At 38.2% G+C, this 17081-nt stretch overlaps 6 protein-coding genes across 14 annotated transcripts; 3 read left to right on the top strand and 3 right to left on the bottom strand.

Moving 5' to 3' along the window:
• Position 1: 1 nt before the first annotated feature.
• PDIL2-2 (PDI-like 2-2) lies at positions 2 to 2576 on the top strand. Its single transcript, NM_100376.5, has 9 exons — positions 2 to 234; positions 387 to 545; positions 657 to 770; positions 845 to 1023; positions 1128 to 1227; positions 1398 to 1574; positions 1658 to 1803; positions 1918 to 2064; positions 2165 to 2576. Exons 1-9 carry the CDS (start codon positions 100 to 102, stop codon positions 2349 to 2351), a joined length of 1344 nt encoding a protein of 447 aa, NP_171990.3. The 5' UTR covers positions 2 to 99; the 3' UTR covers positions 2352 to 2576.
• A 16-nt stretch (positions 2577 to 2592) lies between these two features.
• Positions 2593 to 5132, bottom strand: AT1G04970 (lipid-binding serum glycoprotein family protein). Of its 3 annotated transcripts, none has more exons than NM_100375.4 (6): positions 4597 to 5132; positions 4166 to 4305; positions 3709 to 4060; positions 3316 to 3564; positions 3078 to 3203; positions 2593 to 2980 (listed from the first exon to the last, which is right to left on the bottom strand). In NM_100375.4, the coding sequence occupies exons 1-6, from the start codon at positions 5002 to 5004 to the stop codon at positions 2789 to 2791; spliced, it is 1467 nt and encodes a 488-aa protein (NP_563724.1). In that variant the 5' UTR covers positions 5005 to 5132; the 3' UTR covers positions 2593 to 2788. The 3 variants fall into 3 exon arrangements, with proteins under 3 accessions (NP_563724.1, NP_849593.2, NP_001318922.1); NM_001331507.1 differs by having other exon boundaries at positions 2594 to 2980; positions 4166 to 4343; NM_179262.2 differs by having other exon boundaries at positions 4166 to 5132.
• Positions 5133 to 5286: 154 nt separating this feature from the next.
• Positions 5287 to 8448, top strand: AT1G04960 (golgin family A protein (DUF1664)). Of its 2 annotated transcripts, NM_100374.3 has the most exons (11): positions 5287 to 5601; positions 5902 to 6035; positions 6187 to 6268; positions 6397 to 6464; positions 6591 to 6692; positions 6779 to 6868; positions 7215 to 7289; positions 7391 to 7423; positions 7526 to 7603; positions 7706 to 7762; positions 8020 to 8435. In NM_100374.3, exons 1-11 carry the CDS (start codon positions 5547 to 5549, stop codon positions 8197 to 8199), a joined length of 954 nt encoding a protein of 317 aa, NP_563723.1. In that variant the 5' UTR covers positions 5287 to 5546; the 3' UTR covers positions 8200 to 8435. The 2 variants fall into 2 exon arrangements, with proteins under 2 accessions (NP_563723.1, NP_001077461.1); NM_001083992.2 differs by having other exon boundaries at positions 5352 to 6035; positions 8020 to 8448.
• A 240-nt stretch (positions 8449 to 8688) lies between these two features.
• Positions 8689 to 13135, top strand: TAFII59 (TATA BOX ASSOCIATED FACTOR II 59). Of its 3 annotated transcripts, none has more exons than NM_179261.4 (13): positions 8689 to 8791; positions 9015 to 9161; positions 9262 to 9348; positions 9578 to 9679; positions 9773 to 9881; positions 10163 to 10263; positions 10340 to 10477; positions 10565 to 10660; positions 10986 to 11110; positions 11471 to 11603; positions 11894 to 12019; positions 12108 to 12624; positions 12780 to 13135. In NM_179261.4, exons 2-12 carry the CDS (start codon positions 9036 to 9038, stop codon positions 12612 to 12614), a joined length of 1650 nt encoding a protein of 549 aa, NP_849592.1. In that variant the 5' UTR covers positions 8689 to 8791; positions 9015 to 9035; the 3' UTR covers positions 12615 to 12624; positions 12780 to 13135. The 3 variants fall into 3 exon arrangements, with proteins under 3 accessions (NP_849592.1, NP_171987.1, NP_001030969.1); NM_100373.4 differs by having other exon boundaries at positions 8690 to 8906; NM_001035892.3 differs by having other exon boundaries at positions 8690 to 9161.
• Positions 13108 to 17046, bottom strand: AT1G04945 (HIT-type Zinc finger family protein). Of its 4 annotated transcripts, NM_001197981.1 has the most exons (9): positions 16898 to 17046; positions 16755 to 16797; positions 16446 to 16650; positions 15666 to 16241; positions 15065 to 15244; positions 14713 to 14917; positions 14476 to 14544; positions 14242 to 14374; positions 13182 to 14153 (listed from the first exon to the last, which is right to left on the bottom strand). In NM_001197981.1, the coding sequence occupies exons 3-9, from the start codon at positions 16630 to 16632 to the stop codon at positions 13569 to 13571; spliced, it is 1935 nt and encodes a 644-aa protein (NP_001184910.1). In that variant the 5' UTR covers positions 16633 to 16650; positions 16755 to 16797; positions 16898 to 17046; the 3' UTR covers positions 13182 to 13568. The 4 variants fall into 4 exon arrangements, with proteins under 4 accessions (NP_001077459.1, NP_001320737.1, NP_001077460.1 ...); NM_001083990.1 differs by lacking the exons at positions 15666 to 16241; positions 16446 to 16650; positions 16755 to 16797; positions 16898 to 17046 and having other exon boundaries at positions 13108 to 13624; positions 13700 to 14153; positions 15065 to 15312; NM_001331506.1 differs by lacking the exons at positions 15666 to 16241; positions 16446 to 16650; positions 16755 to 16797; positions 16898 to 17046 and having other exon boundaries at positions 13117 to 13597; positions 13700 to 14153; positions 15065 to 15318.
• Positions 15390 to 17038, bottom strand: Tic20-I (translocon at the inner envelope membrane of chloroplasts 20). The gene is made up of 3 exons (NM_100372.5): positions 16898 to 17038; positions 16446 to 16650; positions 15390 to 16241 (listed from the first exon to the last, which is right to left on the bottom strand). Exons 2-3 carry the CDS (start codon positions 16630 to 16632, stop codon positions 15604 to 15606), a joined length of 825 nt encoding a protein of 274 aa, NP_171986.3. The 5' UTR covers positions 16633 to 16650; positions 16898 to 17038; the 3' UTR covers positions 15390 to 15603.
• Positions 17047 to 17081: the final 35 nt, after the last annotated feature.

Below are 17081 nucleotides of genomic sequence, written 5' to 3'. Positions count from 1 at the left end.
GGTGCGTACACGTAAGTCCACGTAGACAATGTTTTTAGTTCGTGTCCTAAAGAGTCACTTTTTTGTGTTTTGGTGGAGAAGAAAGAGAGGGAAGAAACTATGGAAAGAAAAATGTACAAATCAACGGTGTTCCCAATTTGCTGTCTGTTGTTTGCCTTGTTCGATCGCGGTAATGCTCTCTATGGATCTTCGTCGCCTGTGCTTCAACTCACTCCTTCTAATTTCAAGTCTAAGGTATGTCCGTGACCGTGATTTATATGATCTTCTCTTTATTCGTTTAGCAGTGTATAGCTTCGGCTTAAGTGTTATATATAATTTTAATTACGTATGTAGTGATACGTAATGTGTTAATTTCGTTTAATGTTCTCCTTGGAAATGGTTGGCAGGTTCTTAATTCAAATGGAGTCGTTTTGGTAGAGTTCTTTGCGCCATGGTGCGGTCATTGTCAATCTCTAACACCAACTTGGGAGAAAGTTGCCAGTACTTTGAAAGGTATTGCTACTGTGGCAGCCATTGATGCTGACGCTCACAAGTCTGTCTCTCAGGTTTGTGTTATTTTGAGTTATCTTTTGTTCTTTTTGTCAATGTGATTGTGATTGATGAAAAGTTTCTGCATCCTTGTGATGATAAAGAAGAATGTTGTCTCCCTCTACTAGGATTATGGTGTGAGGGGTTTCCCAACCATTAAAGTATTCGTTCCCGGGAAGCCTCCAATTGATTACCAAGGAGCAAGGGATGCCAAATCCATTTCTCAATTTGCTATCAAGCAGGTTTGTCCATATCCTCTCACTAATTCTTGATTACATTTTTGTTATTGGGACCTTATCATTTTTTGGCTTCACAGATAAAGGCACTGTTAAAGGATCGTTTGGATGGTAAAACAAGTGGCACAAAAAATGGAGGAGGATCCAGTGAGAAGAAGAAATCTGAGCCTAGTGCCTCTGTCGAACTAAACTCTAGCAACTTTGATGAGTTGGTCACTGAAAGCAAAGAACTTTGGATTGTGGAGTTTTTTGCACCTTGGTAAGTAGTGCATATTAGTAAACTCTTGAAATGTTCAAGCCTTTAATCTTCTTCTTCCCGATATTTGAAACTGGAAACCATTTTTTGCTATTTATCCTCCCAAGGTGTGGACACTGCAAAAAGCTAGCTCCTGAGTGGAAAAAGGCTGCTAACAATTTGAAGGGGAAGGTCAAACTAGGTCATGTCAATTGTGATGCTGAGCAGGTAATCACTAGATTTACGACTTTAGCATTAGTGATTCCTATAACTTTTAGCTATTTGCTCTAAAGCATGTATTGAGATCAGCTATTACATTTTCTGCCTCTTATGATCAAATCAAATGCTTCTTTTCATATTGGTCTTGATGAGACCTGACAAGGTCTTGTATATTGCAGTCGATAAAGAGCAGATTCAAAGTGCAAGGATTCCCCACTATCTTGGTCTTTGGTTCAGACAAAAGTAGCCCAGTACCTTATGAGGGTGCTAGATCTGCATCAGCTATCGAATCTTTTGCTCTGGAACAGCTAGAATCCAATGCTGGTCCTGCTGAAGTAACTGAACTAACTGGGCCGGTACTGTTCTGTTCCCTAACATTGTTTTCTACTTGTATCCAACGCAAGCCATTGACCCTATTTGTTCTGTCCTGATTGGATAGGATGTCATGGAAGATAAGTGTGGTTCTGCTGCTATTTGTTTTGTTTCTTTCTTACCTGACATTTTGGACTCAAAAGCTGAAGGAAGGAACAAGTATCTAGAGATGTTATTATCAGTTGCAGACAAGTTTAAGAAAGACCCTTACGGGTGAGCTTAGAACACATCTCTTCCCTCTTTGTTACTATCATCATATTCCAGCTGCGAGTTACTCTGTTTTTGCAGAAACTAGACAAATACTCGAATTTTGATTGTGTGTTGCAGCTTTGTGTGGGTGGCTGCTGGGAAGCAACCTGATTTGGAGAAGCGTGTTGGTGTTGGAGGATATGGTTATCCAGCAATGGTAGCCTTAAACGCAAAGAAAGGAGCTTATGCTCCACTTAAAAGCGGTTTTGAGGTTAAACACCTCAAGTAAGTGCACCTTTTGTCTTTCTCTCTGTCCTATATGACGAAACCAATGGTCCATGCATCTTATTAGCTCAACGGGTATTTTTCTTATTTGTGTTATCAGAGATTTCGTTAAGGAGGCTGCGAAAGGAGGAAAAGGGAATTTGCCTATAGACGGAACTATGGAGATAGTGAAGACAGAAGCTTGGGATGGTAAAGATGGAGAGGTGGTTGATGCAGATGAATTCTCACTTGAAGACCTCATGGGAAATGATGATGAAGCCTCCACTGAGTCCAAGGACGACTTGTGAACTTCTCTTTTACCTCATTGATAAGGGTTTTGGTTTCTTGAAAGACTTAAAGTGTCCCACTCAAGGACAATGATATCATTTCAAAGAGTTAGAACAGAGTATACACTTTTAGATTCCATATACAGAATTTGGTGAATTTTTCGACTTTTATATGAAGTTGAACAAGCTGGCTAACAGTCTAACCACTTGACCAACTAATTCGTCGACATATTATTTACCATAGCCTATTTTCATACCACAGTAATTACAAAGACTATTTTATTTCAGACAGAAATATCATTCACAGATTAGTCAACATTAAGTACAAAAGTATTATACAAAGCTTTGTTCGTTTTGGTCGCTGAGTCTGGTCCAAATGCCAAACCAGTAGCGACACTTACAACCACCAATTGTAAACTACAACGAGTTAGGTTTCCAAGTCGTAGATCGTGGTAGCTTCAAAGCCATTGAGGCTGTTGGGACGAATCCAAGTAGGCGACATCGCTGCAAACTGTGATTTCAGATTCTGAGCAGATGATTTCCGCATTCTGAAGTGTGAATCCGTGCATTATGGGCAACGGGAATCCCTTTTCTAGGTGGTCATTTGCATATGGCACAAACACTGTTTGTATAACAGTCCACACTATTGGCTAGAAGATCGGAACAAGATAAAGAAACACGTGTGAATGCTAAGAATGAAAGAAACAAACATGCGAGTGCTTTAAACACTTGACATGATGGTTTTACCTGAAGAAGATGCAGATGGAGATTTCCAATGTTGCTCCATTTCAAAGACATGGAGAAATCTTCTAAACTTACGCTGCCTCCAAGGTTATTGCCCATGACTCTGAGAGCACCAGATCCCCGGATCATCTGCAGCCAAGGAAACAGTGAATCATCTATTGGTAAACCGACATCACTGCAAATTTGCTTATAGTAAGTAACTAAAACAAAAGATATGGAGCATTGTCATTGGAGGACTCACCAAGGAGATGCAAGCTACAGGTATTACTTGGTTTGCATCTAGAACATTGATTACTAGGTCTGCATTAACATTAGCTCCAACGTATTGCTCTGATATCTTTACAAGCGGAGGTGAGGACAAACTGATGTTCAGATTCATATCCTGGTTCGGGTATTTCTTGTATAGTTGTGGAATGATGAACCTCCACCTAGCAGTGTTTAAAAGAGACTGCTCTGGTATTTTATCCACAACCCATTGCACAAAGTCTGCCTGAATATGGCAAGAGTGAACATCCTCATATTAGAAACAACGGTGGAAAACAGTAATATTGATGTATCGGAAACATATAGAACAGTTTTATCAAGAGCATTCTTTCTAGTTGGAACCTAAGGAATTAGGAAATTAGGAACTTACATTATAGTACAAAGCTGCAGCAGAGTTAAAAACAGCTTCGTCAACTGAAATTCCGAGCATTTTAGAATTTCCAGGGCAGATAACTAAAGATACAGACTTTTTGAAGAAGGATTTTAAGACTTGATTTGTTTCTCCTTTGGTGAACAAGCCATCAATCTCAAAAGTGATAGATGAATTTCTCAATATAGGATCACTGGTGAAAGTGACATTAAGGTCAGCATTATCATCCACTGGGATTTCCTTTGGAAGGCTTTGTAGGAATGAATCAAGGTCTGATACTCCTTCCGTGAGTTTCTTGGCAATGGTACTTTCCACACTTGACCCAATTTGGTCTTTAAATGCATTAACCATCCTGAATTGCAGAGAAGAGAATGAAGTTTAAAATGAAAAACAAACCAACACCTGTCTTGCAATAAGAGGGAGTGGATCTATCATCAATAAGCAAATTATTTCGTACCCCTGATAAAACCATGATGCTCCTCCTTCCAACTCAATGGTAATGTCTTCCACATGGCATCCACATTCCGAAAGAGAAAGTTTTAAGCCTCCTTCATCACTTTTCAAGCCTAGAGAGAGCCCGATTTCCATGCCTTGAACCTTACCGAGAAGGCGAGAATCAGCACTCATCAAATTCCCTTTGTAAAACAGATATAAAAATGAGCAGATCACAGCAACAACTAAAACCAACACATGGAAATGGTAAACAGAGAGCAACAGTCACCTCTGATTCCCATATGCAACTATGTTCTAAGACATATAACAATCACGAAACATAAGGATACAAAACAGAACAGAAATTTGTGATTCGCAAGAAAAATCTTGTCTTTCCATTGATTCACAAGATTGAGATGATCAAAACTAAGAATTAGTAAAATTGATCATAATTACCTGAACAGATGCAATACCCTGATCAGATATTTCAATAGGAGGAAGCCAAGTACTGTAAGAATAATGCCAATTCATACTCAAATTACAAGTCGTCCCTGAAGCGACGATGACAACACCTGTCTCACCAAGCTTAACATAAGATGACGCAACGTCAAGCTCGTATATCGTGAGATTCGAGACAACAACATCGATTCCTCCAAGGAACGGGATTTTCATAGATTTCTCAATTCTGGGAATCTGGAGAGGTATAATCGACGCGATAGCTTTGTTAACTAGAAGATTTTTGACGAAATCGAGTCCGTTTTGAGATACGAGAACCGATGTGAATGAATCGGTGCTCTGCGTTTGTGAAGGCAAGAAGAAGAAACTTGGTAATAGAAGAAAGAGAAAGCATCGTCCAACATCCATGGCGGATATTCAAAGCTTTTTTTGTTTTGGTCTCTCTATCTTCTTCGATGAAGAAAACAGGTTAATACAGTGAAGTTGCGTAATGGTTTGGATTATTGAGAAATGTCTAAAATAACCTTAGTCATTCGATTTGCATTGCCTTCTGGGGTAATCTGATTCAAAAGGAAGTGTTTGGGGTGAATACATAAATTGTTAAAATATTAATGTTTCTGGTCAATCAAAGCTAAAGCTGAGGTCTATAGGGCAATAAAAGTATAAATACATATGTAATTGTATATACTGTACATATTAACGTTTGATATGTATATAAGCTCAAGTGGTGTTAAATATTCTAATATGTGTCTAAGGACAATAGTTCGATTAAAATTGGAAGCTTCGGGGGTAAGAACATAAGTTTTGAAAAGTATTTATCTTTGTGGTAAATCAAAGCTAAAATTGAGGTCTAAAGGGCAAAAGGGTGTCATAATTGGTCTCTCGCGGTGGCTTGGCGACACGGAACAGAGAATTAATCGAGAATCTTTTTCAGCTTGTAACCGGAATTCATGGCGATGCAAGCCGGTGTTCAGACCTCTAAGGTCCTTATCCTACTCGGCGCAGGTCTCTTTCTCACTTTGATGCTTGTTTTATTATCTTTGCTTGTTGTAATCAAATTCGATTCGTATTGCTTTGACTCTCTAATCTAGGGAATTGTTTTATGAAGAGTTAGGGTTTGAATTTATCTTGGCAAATTGATTGATCACTTTGCTAAAATGGTCCAGAACTTCTAATCTTCAATCGTTAGTGTAGTTTTGATGGTAATACAGCTTGGATGTAGCAAGAATGATTTAGTTATTCTAGCTTGGATGTTCCATTTAATGACCTTTAATGACACTTGGTTCTGTTTTCATCATGTCCAAGGTGTATCTGGTTCGATCGTATTGAGACATGGGAGGTTGTCTGACCTAATAGCCCAACTTCAAGACTTACTCAATGGTGCTCAAGGAGTTGAAAGCACTCCTTTTAAGTATGACGGTGCACTCCTTGCTGCTCAGGTATTTCATTTTCTTTTGCTCTGTAAGCTTATTTTTCTCATCGATCCAACATAAACAATCGGAATAGAAAATAATTCATCACTCTTTATCACTAGGCCAATACTGGACTCCCCTCTTAGTGACATAATTTTTGTTGTCTCTTGATAACCAGATTCGACAGCTTGCAAACGAGATCAAAGAACTAACTATGACCAATCCAGTTACCATCTTTAATGGAGATTCAAACTCCAGTGGTATGTACAAGTCTTAGTTTCTCATAAAATATTTATGTACTACTTTTGATAATGTAGGAAATGTTTCAAATATGTTTATTTTTTATGAGAAACAGAGAATGATATAATCTTTGCTTTTGCTCTTGTAGGCTATGCATCTTACCTGGTTCCAGCGGCTGCCGTTGGAGCTATGGGGTACTGCTACATGTGGTGGAAGGTGTTTATCTCTTTAAAATCTGTCTATTTTTCTCTATGTTTCATGTGTCTTTTGTTATAGTTTTGTAACATGTGGTTTACCGGTAAACTATATATCATTGACTTCTAAGGTTTACCCACATTGCAGGGCTGGTCGTTTTCAGATGCAATGTTTGTGACAAAGAAAAATATGGCTGATGCGGTTGCCTCTGTTTCGAAACAACTAGACGATTTGTCAGACACATTAGCGGTGAACAAATAATTTTTTTGAGACCTTCCTCTGTTATATATTCTATTTCATTATGATTTTTTGACCTAGTGCATTTGTTTACGCAGTCAACAAGGAAACATCTTTCTCAGAAGCTAGCGACCTTGGATTGGAAGGTGGAAGAGCAGAATGAGACATCTAAAATGATCTTAAGTGATGTAAGGAACCCGTTTTATTTCTCACTTTCTTGTATTGATGCCTTATTTTTTCCTTAGACTTAAGATTAGGATACTTATACATTCGTCTGAGAGAGATCTCCTCTTGTACATTTAACATCTTAGAAGAATTTAAAACACATTTAGGAATTCCAAAAGATTGTAGAGTATTTATTTATTAACGTCCTATCTCTTTGGCCCTGAACTGTTTTTCTTCACATGTACAGTAGAGTCCTTTGTTTCTTTCAAATTACAGCTTGATTCTCATATCTGCGATTTACTCCATCTATGCCTTTCTTTGATATTCATTTTAATGCTAATGCTCACATGGAATCTTGCTTCAATTCAGGTTACTGAGATGAGATCAAGCATTTCGCAAATTGGGTTTGATTTTAAGCAACTTAATGAAATGATTTCTGGAATAGTAAGTCTCATCATTGCCCTCTAATATGCATCATTGCCCTCTAATATGCATATTTTAAAGGGGCTAATATATCTTTACTCTCTTATATGAAATTTTTACAGGAAGGGAAGATTGAAAGTCTTGAAAGCAAACAAGTAATTTGTCTACAACCATTAGATACTACAAACCACTTCACGCTATCAATTTTCTTAAAACTAATTGATCTCAAACAGATATTTTTTTTGTTAAAATTTTAGGATGTGACCCTCTCTGGACTATGGCATCTATGTCAAGTTGCAGGCGTTAAAGACAGCACAAGTACTAAAGTATTTCAGGTGAGTGTTAACTTACAAATTAAGTGAAACGTTTTCTTACTTATTTTTCACGTAGTTATAGGCCTTAATGAAAAAAATCTTGTTTCTGGCTTTGTGGTTTAGGATGTTGGTGAGAGATTACCTATTGATGGAAAACCATCCACTAATACTTCTCTCTCTGTAAGAATGCTACTATACCTTTTTCCATCATATAAATGTGCATTTCCATTCTGTTGACGCAAAAAAGTTGCTTATAGTGAAAAAATTCAACGAGATGGTTGATCTTGAATTTGCATATATTCAAGGCAATCTCTCATCAAGCTTATTCGAATAAAAATTGGAACCTGAAAATACTTGTGGTAGTAGCTGTTATTTGATGATTTCATGTCATGATGTTTCTTTGGCTTTCTAAAACTATAAAACTATGGAAACTCCAGGGTCTGCGGTTTCTGACGGAAGGCAAAGAGGATGCAAATGTAATACACAAGCCGGTTATGGCGAAAGAAATTATGGTGATGGGGGAAAAAACAAAAGTCACTGCAGCGGGAAGAAGCAGAGTTCATAGAGCGTTTCCAGGTGGAATATCTTGGGTACGGGATGTTTCAGGACTATCCTAATATTATTTTGGTTGATATACAAAGAAATTGCTTGTATTCGTCCCAAATTCTGATACTGGGACTGGCAATTATTTTTTCATGTAAAAAGAAGAAAAATCTACATATGTTATTGCATCCACCAACAATTTGGTTTGCCCCTAATTATATTTGGTCTTGATGTTTGTAAAGAAAGAGTGTGATTAAGGCTTTCACGTATGTTGATGTCTTCATTGATTTGGACTTTTGTGCTCCTTTTTCCTTTTGTGTTTGGATCAATTTTGTTTGTGTAGAAAATAGAAAGAACTACCACAGAAGACAGAACTACTGTCTTGAAACATTTGTTTCGTCCTTTCTCGTAGGATTAATTGTCTTTAGTTGGCAGAGAAATAAAATATTTCGCTCTTATTGGGCCTTGGCCCAAAATAGATATAGAGACAGCCCAAATTTAATTTAACCCGAAATAGTCCAACCGGGTGAATTTGACAGCAATTAAAAAACCCGGCCCGGCTTCTTATATTAACAAGAGGCTTGGCATCGGTTAATCGGAGCTTCTTTCCTCTCAAGTGAAGTGTCTGGATCTTCGTCGCTCAACGCAAATCCCTCTCCGGTTCATGTAAATTTCCAACTTATTTTTGTGCTCGAATTTTGGTTAACGGGACAAATTTCACACTTTTACGGAGTATGGAAGCAGCCTTTGTCTTCTGGGCTGTTGAATTGCGATTCATTGTGTATGCCCAACAATGGTTTAATTGGGAGGTTCCAATGATTTTTTGTGCTTTTTTCTTACTTAATATAACCACTGTTGATGTTTCTTCTGTGTCCTTGTATCGCCACAGTGGATAAGCAGCCTGGGGAAGATGAGCATTGTACCTAAGGAAACGGTTGAGGTAATAGCTCAAAGTATTGGGATTACCAACTTGTTACCTGAAGCTGCTCTTATGCTTGCTCCTGATGTTGAGTATCGTGTCCGAGAGATCATGCAGGTTACCTTCTTTTTCTAATCATGTCTTTGTGTTCTTGAGGTGAGTTTTCTGGTATCAGCATATTGATCTTTCTGTACCTTCTCTTTGGATGTCCTTTCAGGAAGCTATCAAATGCATGCGTCACTCAAAGAGAACGACTTTAACAGCTTCGGATGTAGATGGTGCTCTCAACTTAAGGAACGTTGAGGTACAAACTCGATGACCTATTTCTTACTTCCCATTATCTAGAGTTTTGGTTGTGTAAGCTTCCTGGTTTTTGTAGTTGAGTGACAAAGATATATGGTTTCTAGTTTTGAGGTTTGGCTTTACTGGTGCATATGAATAACACCATCTGTTACACATTGCTTTCACATATTTCACTATTGTAGTCAACTGAATCAAAGGCATCTTTTTGAGAGTGATTATATCTATTGCAGCCGATATATGGATTTGCCTCAGGAGGGCCATTTCGTTTTAGAAAAGCTATTGGACATCGCGATTTGTTCTACACTGATGACAGAGAAGTGGATTTCAAAGATGTAAGATGTTGGAAAAGCTGGCATGTTTTTTTTGTTTCAGTTAAATTCTTCATTTTGGGTTCCTTATGTTTTCAAGAAATGTCATGATTCTAGGTGATCGAAGCCCCGCTGCCAAAAGCTCCCCTTGATACTGAAATTGTTTGTCACTGGCTGGCTATTGAAGGAGTGCAACCAGCTATACCAGAAAATGCTCCTTTAGAAGGTTTGTCTCTCAATCTTATGCCCTGGGCTAGAGTTGTAAAGTCATTATATGAATTTTTCAACATGAAACAAATATTAGTATGTACAATGACGTTTCAGAGGTGTATAAACCTCTTTCTACAGTTACCCCGTGTTAAGTGGTGAGCTTACTGATGTTACTGAAAGATCAAAATACATATTTTCAGATCCATCTGTATTATTGTTTTGCGGATCCGCATGAGCAAGAAATCCTTGTTCTTTCCTATCTTGACTATATTTTTCACTTGTTTGTGTTGTCTCTAGTCATTAGAGCACCTGCAGAAACCAAAATCCATGAACAAAAAGACGGACCTCTTATTGACGTTAGGCTACCAGTGAAGCATGTACTATCTAGGGAACTTCAGGTATATGGTGCAGTCTAAATATCATAGGGTAATATCCTTACATACATAGGACTTATCTGTTGTTCTCTCTTCACAGTTATACTTCCAAAAGATTGCTGAACTTGCAATGAGCAAGTCAAATCCTCCTCTGTATAAAGAAGCATTAGTGAGCTTGGCCTCAGACTCAGGACTTCATCCTCTAGTTCCATATTTTACAAATTTCATTGCTGATGAGGTAACATTATGCACCACCGAGGAACTAGTGTGAACCAATAAGACCCACGTTAAGTTTTTGCAGTTTTAATTTTCTCCACTTGTGCAGGTTTCAAATGGCTTAAATGACTTCCGACTCCTGTTTAATCTAATGCACATTGTTAGAAGTCTTCTACAGAATCCTCACATACACATAGAACCTTATGTAAGTTTTCTCTGGATTATCTTTTGCCACTATCTAAAAAATTGTAGAATCATGTAGCTCCATTTTCTTTAGGCTTCTGATTTGGGTTTCTTCAAGTTCTATATTAGACATATTCTATATAATGGGTATCAAATGGTTAGTGGTAGTGTTTGTCCGAGGTCTGCAAGCTCGAGTGCTTAAGTACTCTCAGTCTGCTTGAAATAACAACAAGTTTTGCCTTTGATCTGTATTGAGATTATGTAAACCAGCCTTGGGATAATGAGTTGGTTGTTTGAGCAATGTTTCATAACCATGAAGCTGAGTGAACTTTTTCTTTTGGTGCCAGCTGCACCAGTTGATGCCATCTGTTGTAACATGCCTTGTATCAAGAAAGCTTGGAAATAGATTTGCTGACAACCACTGGGAACTCAGAGATTTTGCGGCAAATCTGGTTTCACTGATATGTAAAAGGTTCATTATTTCCCTTTCATGTCATGAACTCTGTGTTTGTTTTGGTTGATTGTGGGGATCTATACATGATTTCTTACTGGAGCTAATAATGAAATTCTATAAGGAAATATCATGAGATGATTATCCATAGATGTTCTGCTAAGTTTATCTTGTTTGATCTCTTTACTATTGATATCTACTTCTTTTTTGCTCGAGCTGAAAAACAAATGGTTAGATCTATATTAACAACAATTAGTAATAACTTGCTATAGTCTTCTTCATTATTTAAAAGGGTACATTGTCTCGCACTTTTATTTTACATATCTCACCTTTATATTCTTTTAGCATCTGAAATCCTGTGATTTTAATAAAATCTTGCAGGTATGGAACCGTTTATATAACTCTTCAGTCTCGTCTTACCAGAACTTTAGTCAATGCACTGCTGGACCCAAAGAAGGCTTTGACTCAGCACTATGGTGCGATTCAAGGATTAGCAGCTTTGGGGCACACTGTTGTAAGTCATTCCTTGACCTTTCAGAAAGTTTGTGCATGCTATTTCAGATATCACCGAGAAATAATGTTACCCAGCTTGTCCTTCAATCTAGGGACTTTTCAGAATCTGAGATACAATTTGATTTGCCCATACCATTTTTCCGGGTTTGCTTATTCATTTTATTGGGAAATTAGGACTTTTATCGTCTTAAACGGCTACTCCAGTGAATCAGATACCCCTGCTACCAAAAACTTTAGCACAGCTATCCTGCATTGTTATCTGTTGTCATCTGAATGTCATATATTGTGTAGGTACGCCTTCTTATTCTATCAAATCTCGAACCATATCTAAGTCTTCTCGAACCTGAATTGAATGCTGAGAAGCAAAAAAATCAGATGAAGATCTACGAAGCTTGGCGTGTATATGGAGCCTTGCTGGTTAGTAAACACATCCTTGTAAAATTTCATCTTTGTAGAATTCTCAGTGGACAATCCTTAGATGGACTTGCCCCCTTTTTCTTTTCAGCGTGCTGCAGGCTTGTGTATACATGGCCGGCTTAAAATCTTCCCACCTTTACCATCTCCGTCACCAAGTTTTCTCCATAAGGGAAAGGGAAAGGGAAAGATAATCAGTACTGATCCCCACAAGCGGAAGCTGAGTGTAGATTCTTCAGAAAACCAATCACCGCAGAAAAGATTGATAACCATGGATGGGCCAGATGGTGTACATTCACAAGATCAATCTGGCTCAGCTCCAATGCAAGTAGATAATCCAGTGGAAAATGACAATCCGCCACAAAACTCTGTTCAGCCATCCTCATCAGAACAAGCCTCTGATGCTAACGAATCTGAAAGCAGAAATGGAAAGGTGAAAGAAAGCGGCAGGAGTCGGGCTATTACCATGAAAGCAATCCTTGATCAGATATGGAAAGATGATCTTGATTCCGGACGGCTATTGGTGAAACTGCACGAACTCTATGGTGATAGGATTCTTCCCTTTATCCCTTCTACAGAGATGTCAGTATTCCTCTAACCAATAAGAGGTGAGCTATTCTATTCCCCAACTTCCTGATATTTACCTCATCGATATAAAACTCATGGTTCCAGTCGTGAATGCAATAAATATGTGAAATCAAAAGAATAATGATACTCAATACATTAATGCTAATGAAATAGATGTTTGATGATTTTCAAGCAGAGAAGGAGGCTTGGAGAGATTAAAGCGCCGTCTGGTTGGCATACATAAACTCATTTAGATCCGTGCCATTGTTCTCAGGTCAACTCTTTAGTTCTTCTTTTTAAGCTTGAGGGATTTCAAAGTCCTTAGGAGCCTGCAGAGTGGGTTGAGTTGAATTGAACCGGTTGCAATGTATATATTAAGAGAATTTTAATGATTCCGTAGTGGACTTATTTGTTTACTCTCAAATGTAATCCATGAAATAATTTCTCTTCAAATCTGTATGATCTAGATTGCAATTTTTGATATTGTTGTTTACATGTATGCTCTCTTGCTTATTTACTCTTTACATATAATATCCGTTCATAGATTATATCTATTGTTGATCCTTCTGGTCCGTTGCTAGAAAACTTTTGGGCAAACTACAAGGTTTGGTCTGTATTACATTGACTATAAAGAAGATCTGAAAGACAACAAGATTAATTTATGAGGATCTATAGGAGGATAAGACTGAACAAAAGTTTCGGAGACATTCTTAAGTTAACTATCTTGTATGTAAACAATCAAGTTTGCTACAAACCACAGAACAGCCTAGTAATCTGGTTTACTACAAAAGAAATACCTGTTGATCAAAGCCCAGACCGAAAACTTATGACCATCAGTGCTGTGGCTTATTGCATTCCAGTAAAAGCTTTGGCTATTACCAAGTATAGCTAATGTGCTCGAACAAGAGAGCTTCAGGCATGAACATAATCCTCAAAAATGTTTCACAGAGAGTAATTCCTTTTTGCCAGAACAAGACTATGACCATCATTCGACGATTTCCCCTTCTTCTAAATCTAGTCCATCAGCGATGAAATCAGTATCTAAATTTTGGAGATTGCAATTATCATCCGAATCCAACCCCTTTGCAAATTCACATTCAAAGTTGAAATAGTCACCTGGGTTCATCTCCGCAAAAAGATCTGAGTATGTGTCTATTAACCCTTGCTCAAATTCAAGCTCCATGTTACCGGCATCTTCTTGTTCTGTGGTATCAACCTGAGGATTTGAGTTGTTGGTACCAACGCCCTCTGCCTTGCTTTTCTCTGAGACTCGCAGACACGGGTTATAGTTCATTTGTTTCATAAGACCAAGAACCTCTGGCTCAAAGGAGTCAATGTCGTCTTCTTCTATTTCTTCTTCTCGGAAGGTTATACCATTTGTGCATCCATGACCATCGTATAACGAATCATTAGGATTAGGTGTCGTGTTAAAGTCTTTGATAACTTTAAATTCATAGCTCTGTGAAGGTAGATATACATGGATCACCGGGTACTCTAATATAACAACTTTGGCAAGCTGTTTCCTCAAAGGAGCTTTGATGTCCAGCTCCTTGAAAGGAGCCTTTGCACCCTGTGAGCAAGGAAAAAAAGGTTAATATTTTGTTAGACATGGCAAAATATACAAAGACGGGAATAATAGTGTGAGAATAAAAGCAAACCTTTGGGTATTGGCGTATAAAAAGTTTGAGAGAATCAAGATCCACATCACAAAAAGGCTTGAGCTTGTGAATCCAGGGGCCAGGCTTGAGATGATTCTTTATCACTGAGCATAGGTTTCTATCTTCACCAACTCTGGGATGGATTTTTTCAGTATCAATAGAGACAGATGAAAGAACAAAACCACATGTCTCAATAAACAAATATGATTTTCAGCCCTAGAGAGTAATACTAACCCATGGTCAACAAGAATGACATCTGTAGAGTGAAACCGCCACTCTATTGTCCACGAGATACACTTGCTCCTAAAGCAAAAATCCATCAACAGCAAAAGAAGACTAGTCAGAAAGTAAGGCAATAGCCGCACTTCAGTTAAAGCATCTTTCTTTACAGAGCAGATCAAAGATCAAGTATATTTTGCTAGAAATTGTATGCAATCATAAAAGCTCAGACTTGGAATAAAAAGAGATTACCTATTATCGTATCTGGACTGATTATTTTCCCTCTTTAACATTCCACTAGGGAGATACCATAGCTTAGTTCTGCGGCTATAAGCAGCACTTTGAAGGCTCTTAAGAAGATAGGGTAACTTATAAGAATAATGATTTTTGCATAATTGACTTCTCCTTCTCAGAGCAGACTCGGCTACTCTTTTTGTTTCCTCAAGCATATTGTAGTCTAACATGCAAGCACAAAAAAAGAAGAGATATTTCCATCAATCAAACATAGAAGAATCAAATACAAACAAACACTTTAAAGGTGAAAACTTTTGAAAATCACGAAACGAAAAAACAGATTCACATAAAACCCAGATTAGAATTATACCAGAGAGGAGGAGATTGTCGTCGAACTTGGAGAGGGGAACGACGTCGGTGAACTTCCTTTTTCCGGTACAACCTGTTCGCTGCTTGTGGGCTTTCACACAGGGAAGGGCACACGATCGAATTGAACATCCGGGACATTTGTACTTCCATGGATTTTGTTTGCACTCTTCGCAGACCGAATCTTTCATATTTTGTCCGGAATCAACAACATACGTTAAGGTTTTGGAGGAGGGCGAGCTCAAGGTTTATGAAACTAGAGTTGTGTCAAAATTAGGGTTTAAAAAAGGAAATTTGGATTTACATTTTAGTCCACCTAATTATATTTCTTTCCCAAAATACACCCCCAAAAATGTTCGATTATATTTTTGGTTTCATAGCCAATCCATGTTCAAAAGTTTGTAACTTTGACGGCTGCGTTCATGAAACGTTGATTACAAACATAATTGTCATTCAAGAAGAGTCATTGTAACAACAAAACAAGGACCTAATTAACAAAAAAAAAAAAAAAGAGGAGTCATAACGATCCAATGTTGTTTCTTCTTAGTCGTACGGAATCTGGATATAGGCAGCATCACAGACAAACGGGATGTCTGCGTACATACCCGCAAGTGCACACCGTATGCTTTCAAGGACGGTAAACAGATAAGCAAACGCAACAGCAGTCCAGAAATGCATCCCAAACTTACCCCAATAGACTCCAAGAGGCATCCACTTGCTAACGGTCCCTATAACCTGGAGTGCGATTTCAAGCAGCATACCCATCACTACATGGAACCTGAAGAAGTGAGGCCATTCTTTTCTTCGCACTATCCCTAGATAAGCTACAAAAAAGTAAGCCATGAGGAACCAGCTTGGTAATCTTCCTATGGCGCCTAGAAATGGGTAGGTTAAGAATTCAAAATCTTCTAGGAATGGGTGGAGATGGTAAGCGGTTTCTGCATACATCCAAGTTTCATGCAGTGGCATTAGGTAAGGCAGGCAAGCCAAAGTTCTCCACCACCATTGTGGCTTCTTGGTCATCGGGGGAAATCGGAAGCTAGAAGGTACATCTTTTGACGCTCGTGGAGTCAAAAGAGTTTTTCTGCGGACAGGTAACACAGGTAATGTACCAGATAGACTACCTTGTTCTCCATTCAGAAGCAGAGAAGACGAGGCTGAGAGATATGACAGAGGCACACCTAAAACAATCAAAGTATACAAGATTGAATTAGGAAACAAAAGCAGCACCTTTGAAATACCAAAGTCACTTATCCTAGTTTCAGCCCATGGACAGGTCTTTTAATATTCACATCATATAAACTCATTGGAGCAATTTACAGATATAAGCAGGGATATATGATAATAAGTGTTTGAAACCATATGAGTAGAAGAAATTCACATGCCTCTTGACACTCTCGGAAGCTCATTGAAAGGTGAAGGTGGTGATCCCCACGAGTTCTTTACGACAGGCAATGAACTTCGAGCAAGATAATGTTGAGTCTGTCCTGCTGCAGCTCTATATGATGATGACTTGAATGCCCGAGAGCTCATTAGAACATGTGCACTTGGCGTGCTGTATCCAGTTATCATCCTTACCAACTAAAATGCCTATACCAAAACAAACGAAACATGGGAAATCGAATTTGAACAGACGACTGTAGAAACAAAATCTCATCCGATAAATTTCAATTCCCATAAACATATTTCGGTACCCTAAACCAGAGATTGCTCAAGACCAGCTAGAACATTGCAAACCTACCCAAGCGCTTCGACTAATTAGAACCCATAAATCAAACAAAATCGATTCTTTTCATAAATCCATGAGATAATTTAGAGAGAAGAAGAAGTTACGAACCTTCACAAACAAGGAATGGTATAATCGAAGCTGGAGGTAAAAGAAGAAGAGTAGGGTTTATGGAGCATTCATCTGTACTTCATCATCTGAATCCTATCCTTCTTCACTCCCCCAATAAAGAAAAATGGCGATTACTCTCTCTTTCTCTCCCGTGTTTAAATTGACACTAATACCCTCAGGCCCA

The sequence above is a fragment of the Arabidopsis thaliana genome, assembly GCF_000001735.4.
Source record: "Arabidopsis thaliana chromosome 1 sequence".
NCBI lineage: Eukaryota > Viridiplantae > Streptophyta > Magnoliopsida > Brassicales > Brassicaceae > Arabidopsis > Arabidopsis thaliana.
Note: the sequence above shows the minus strand (reverse complement) of the source record. Positions and strands in the feature narration are given on the sequence as shown.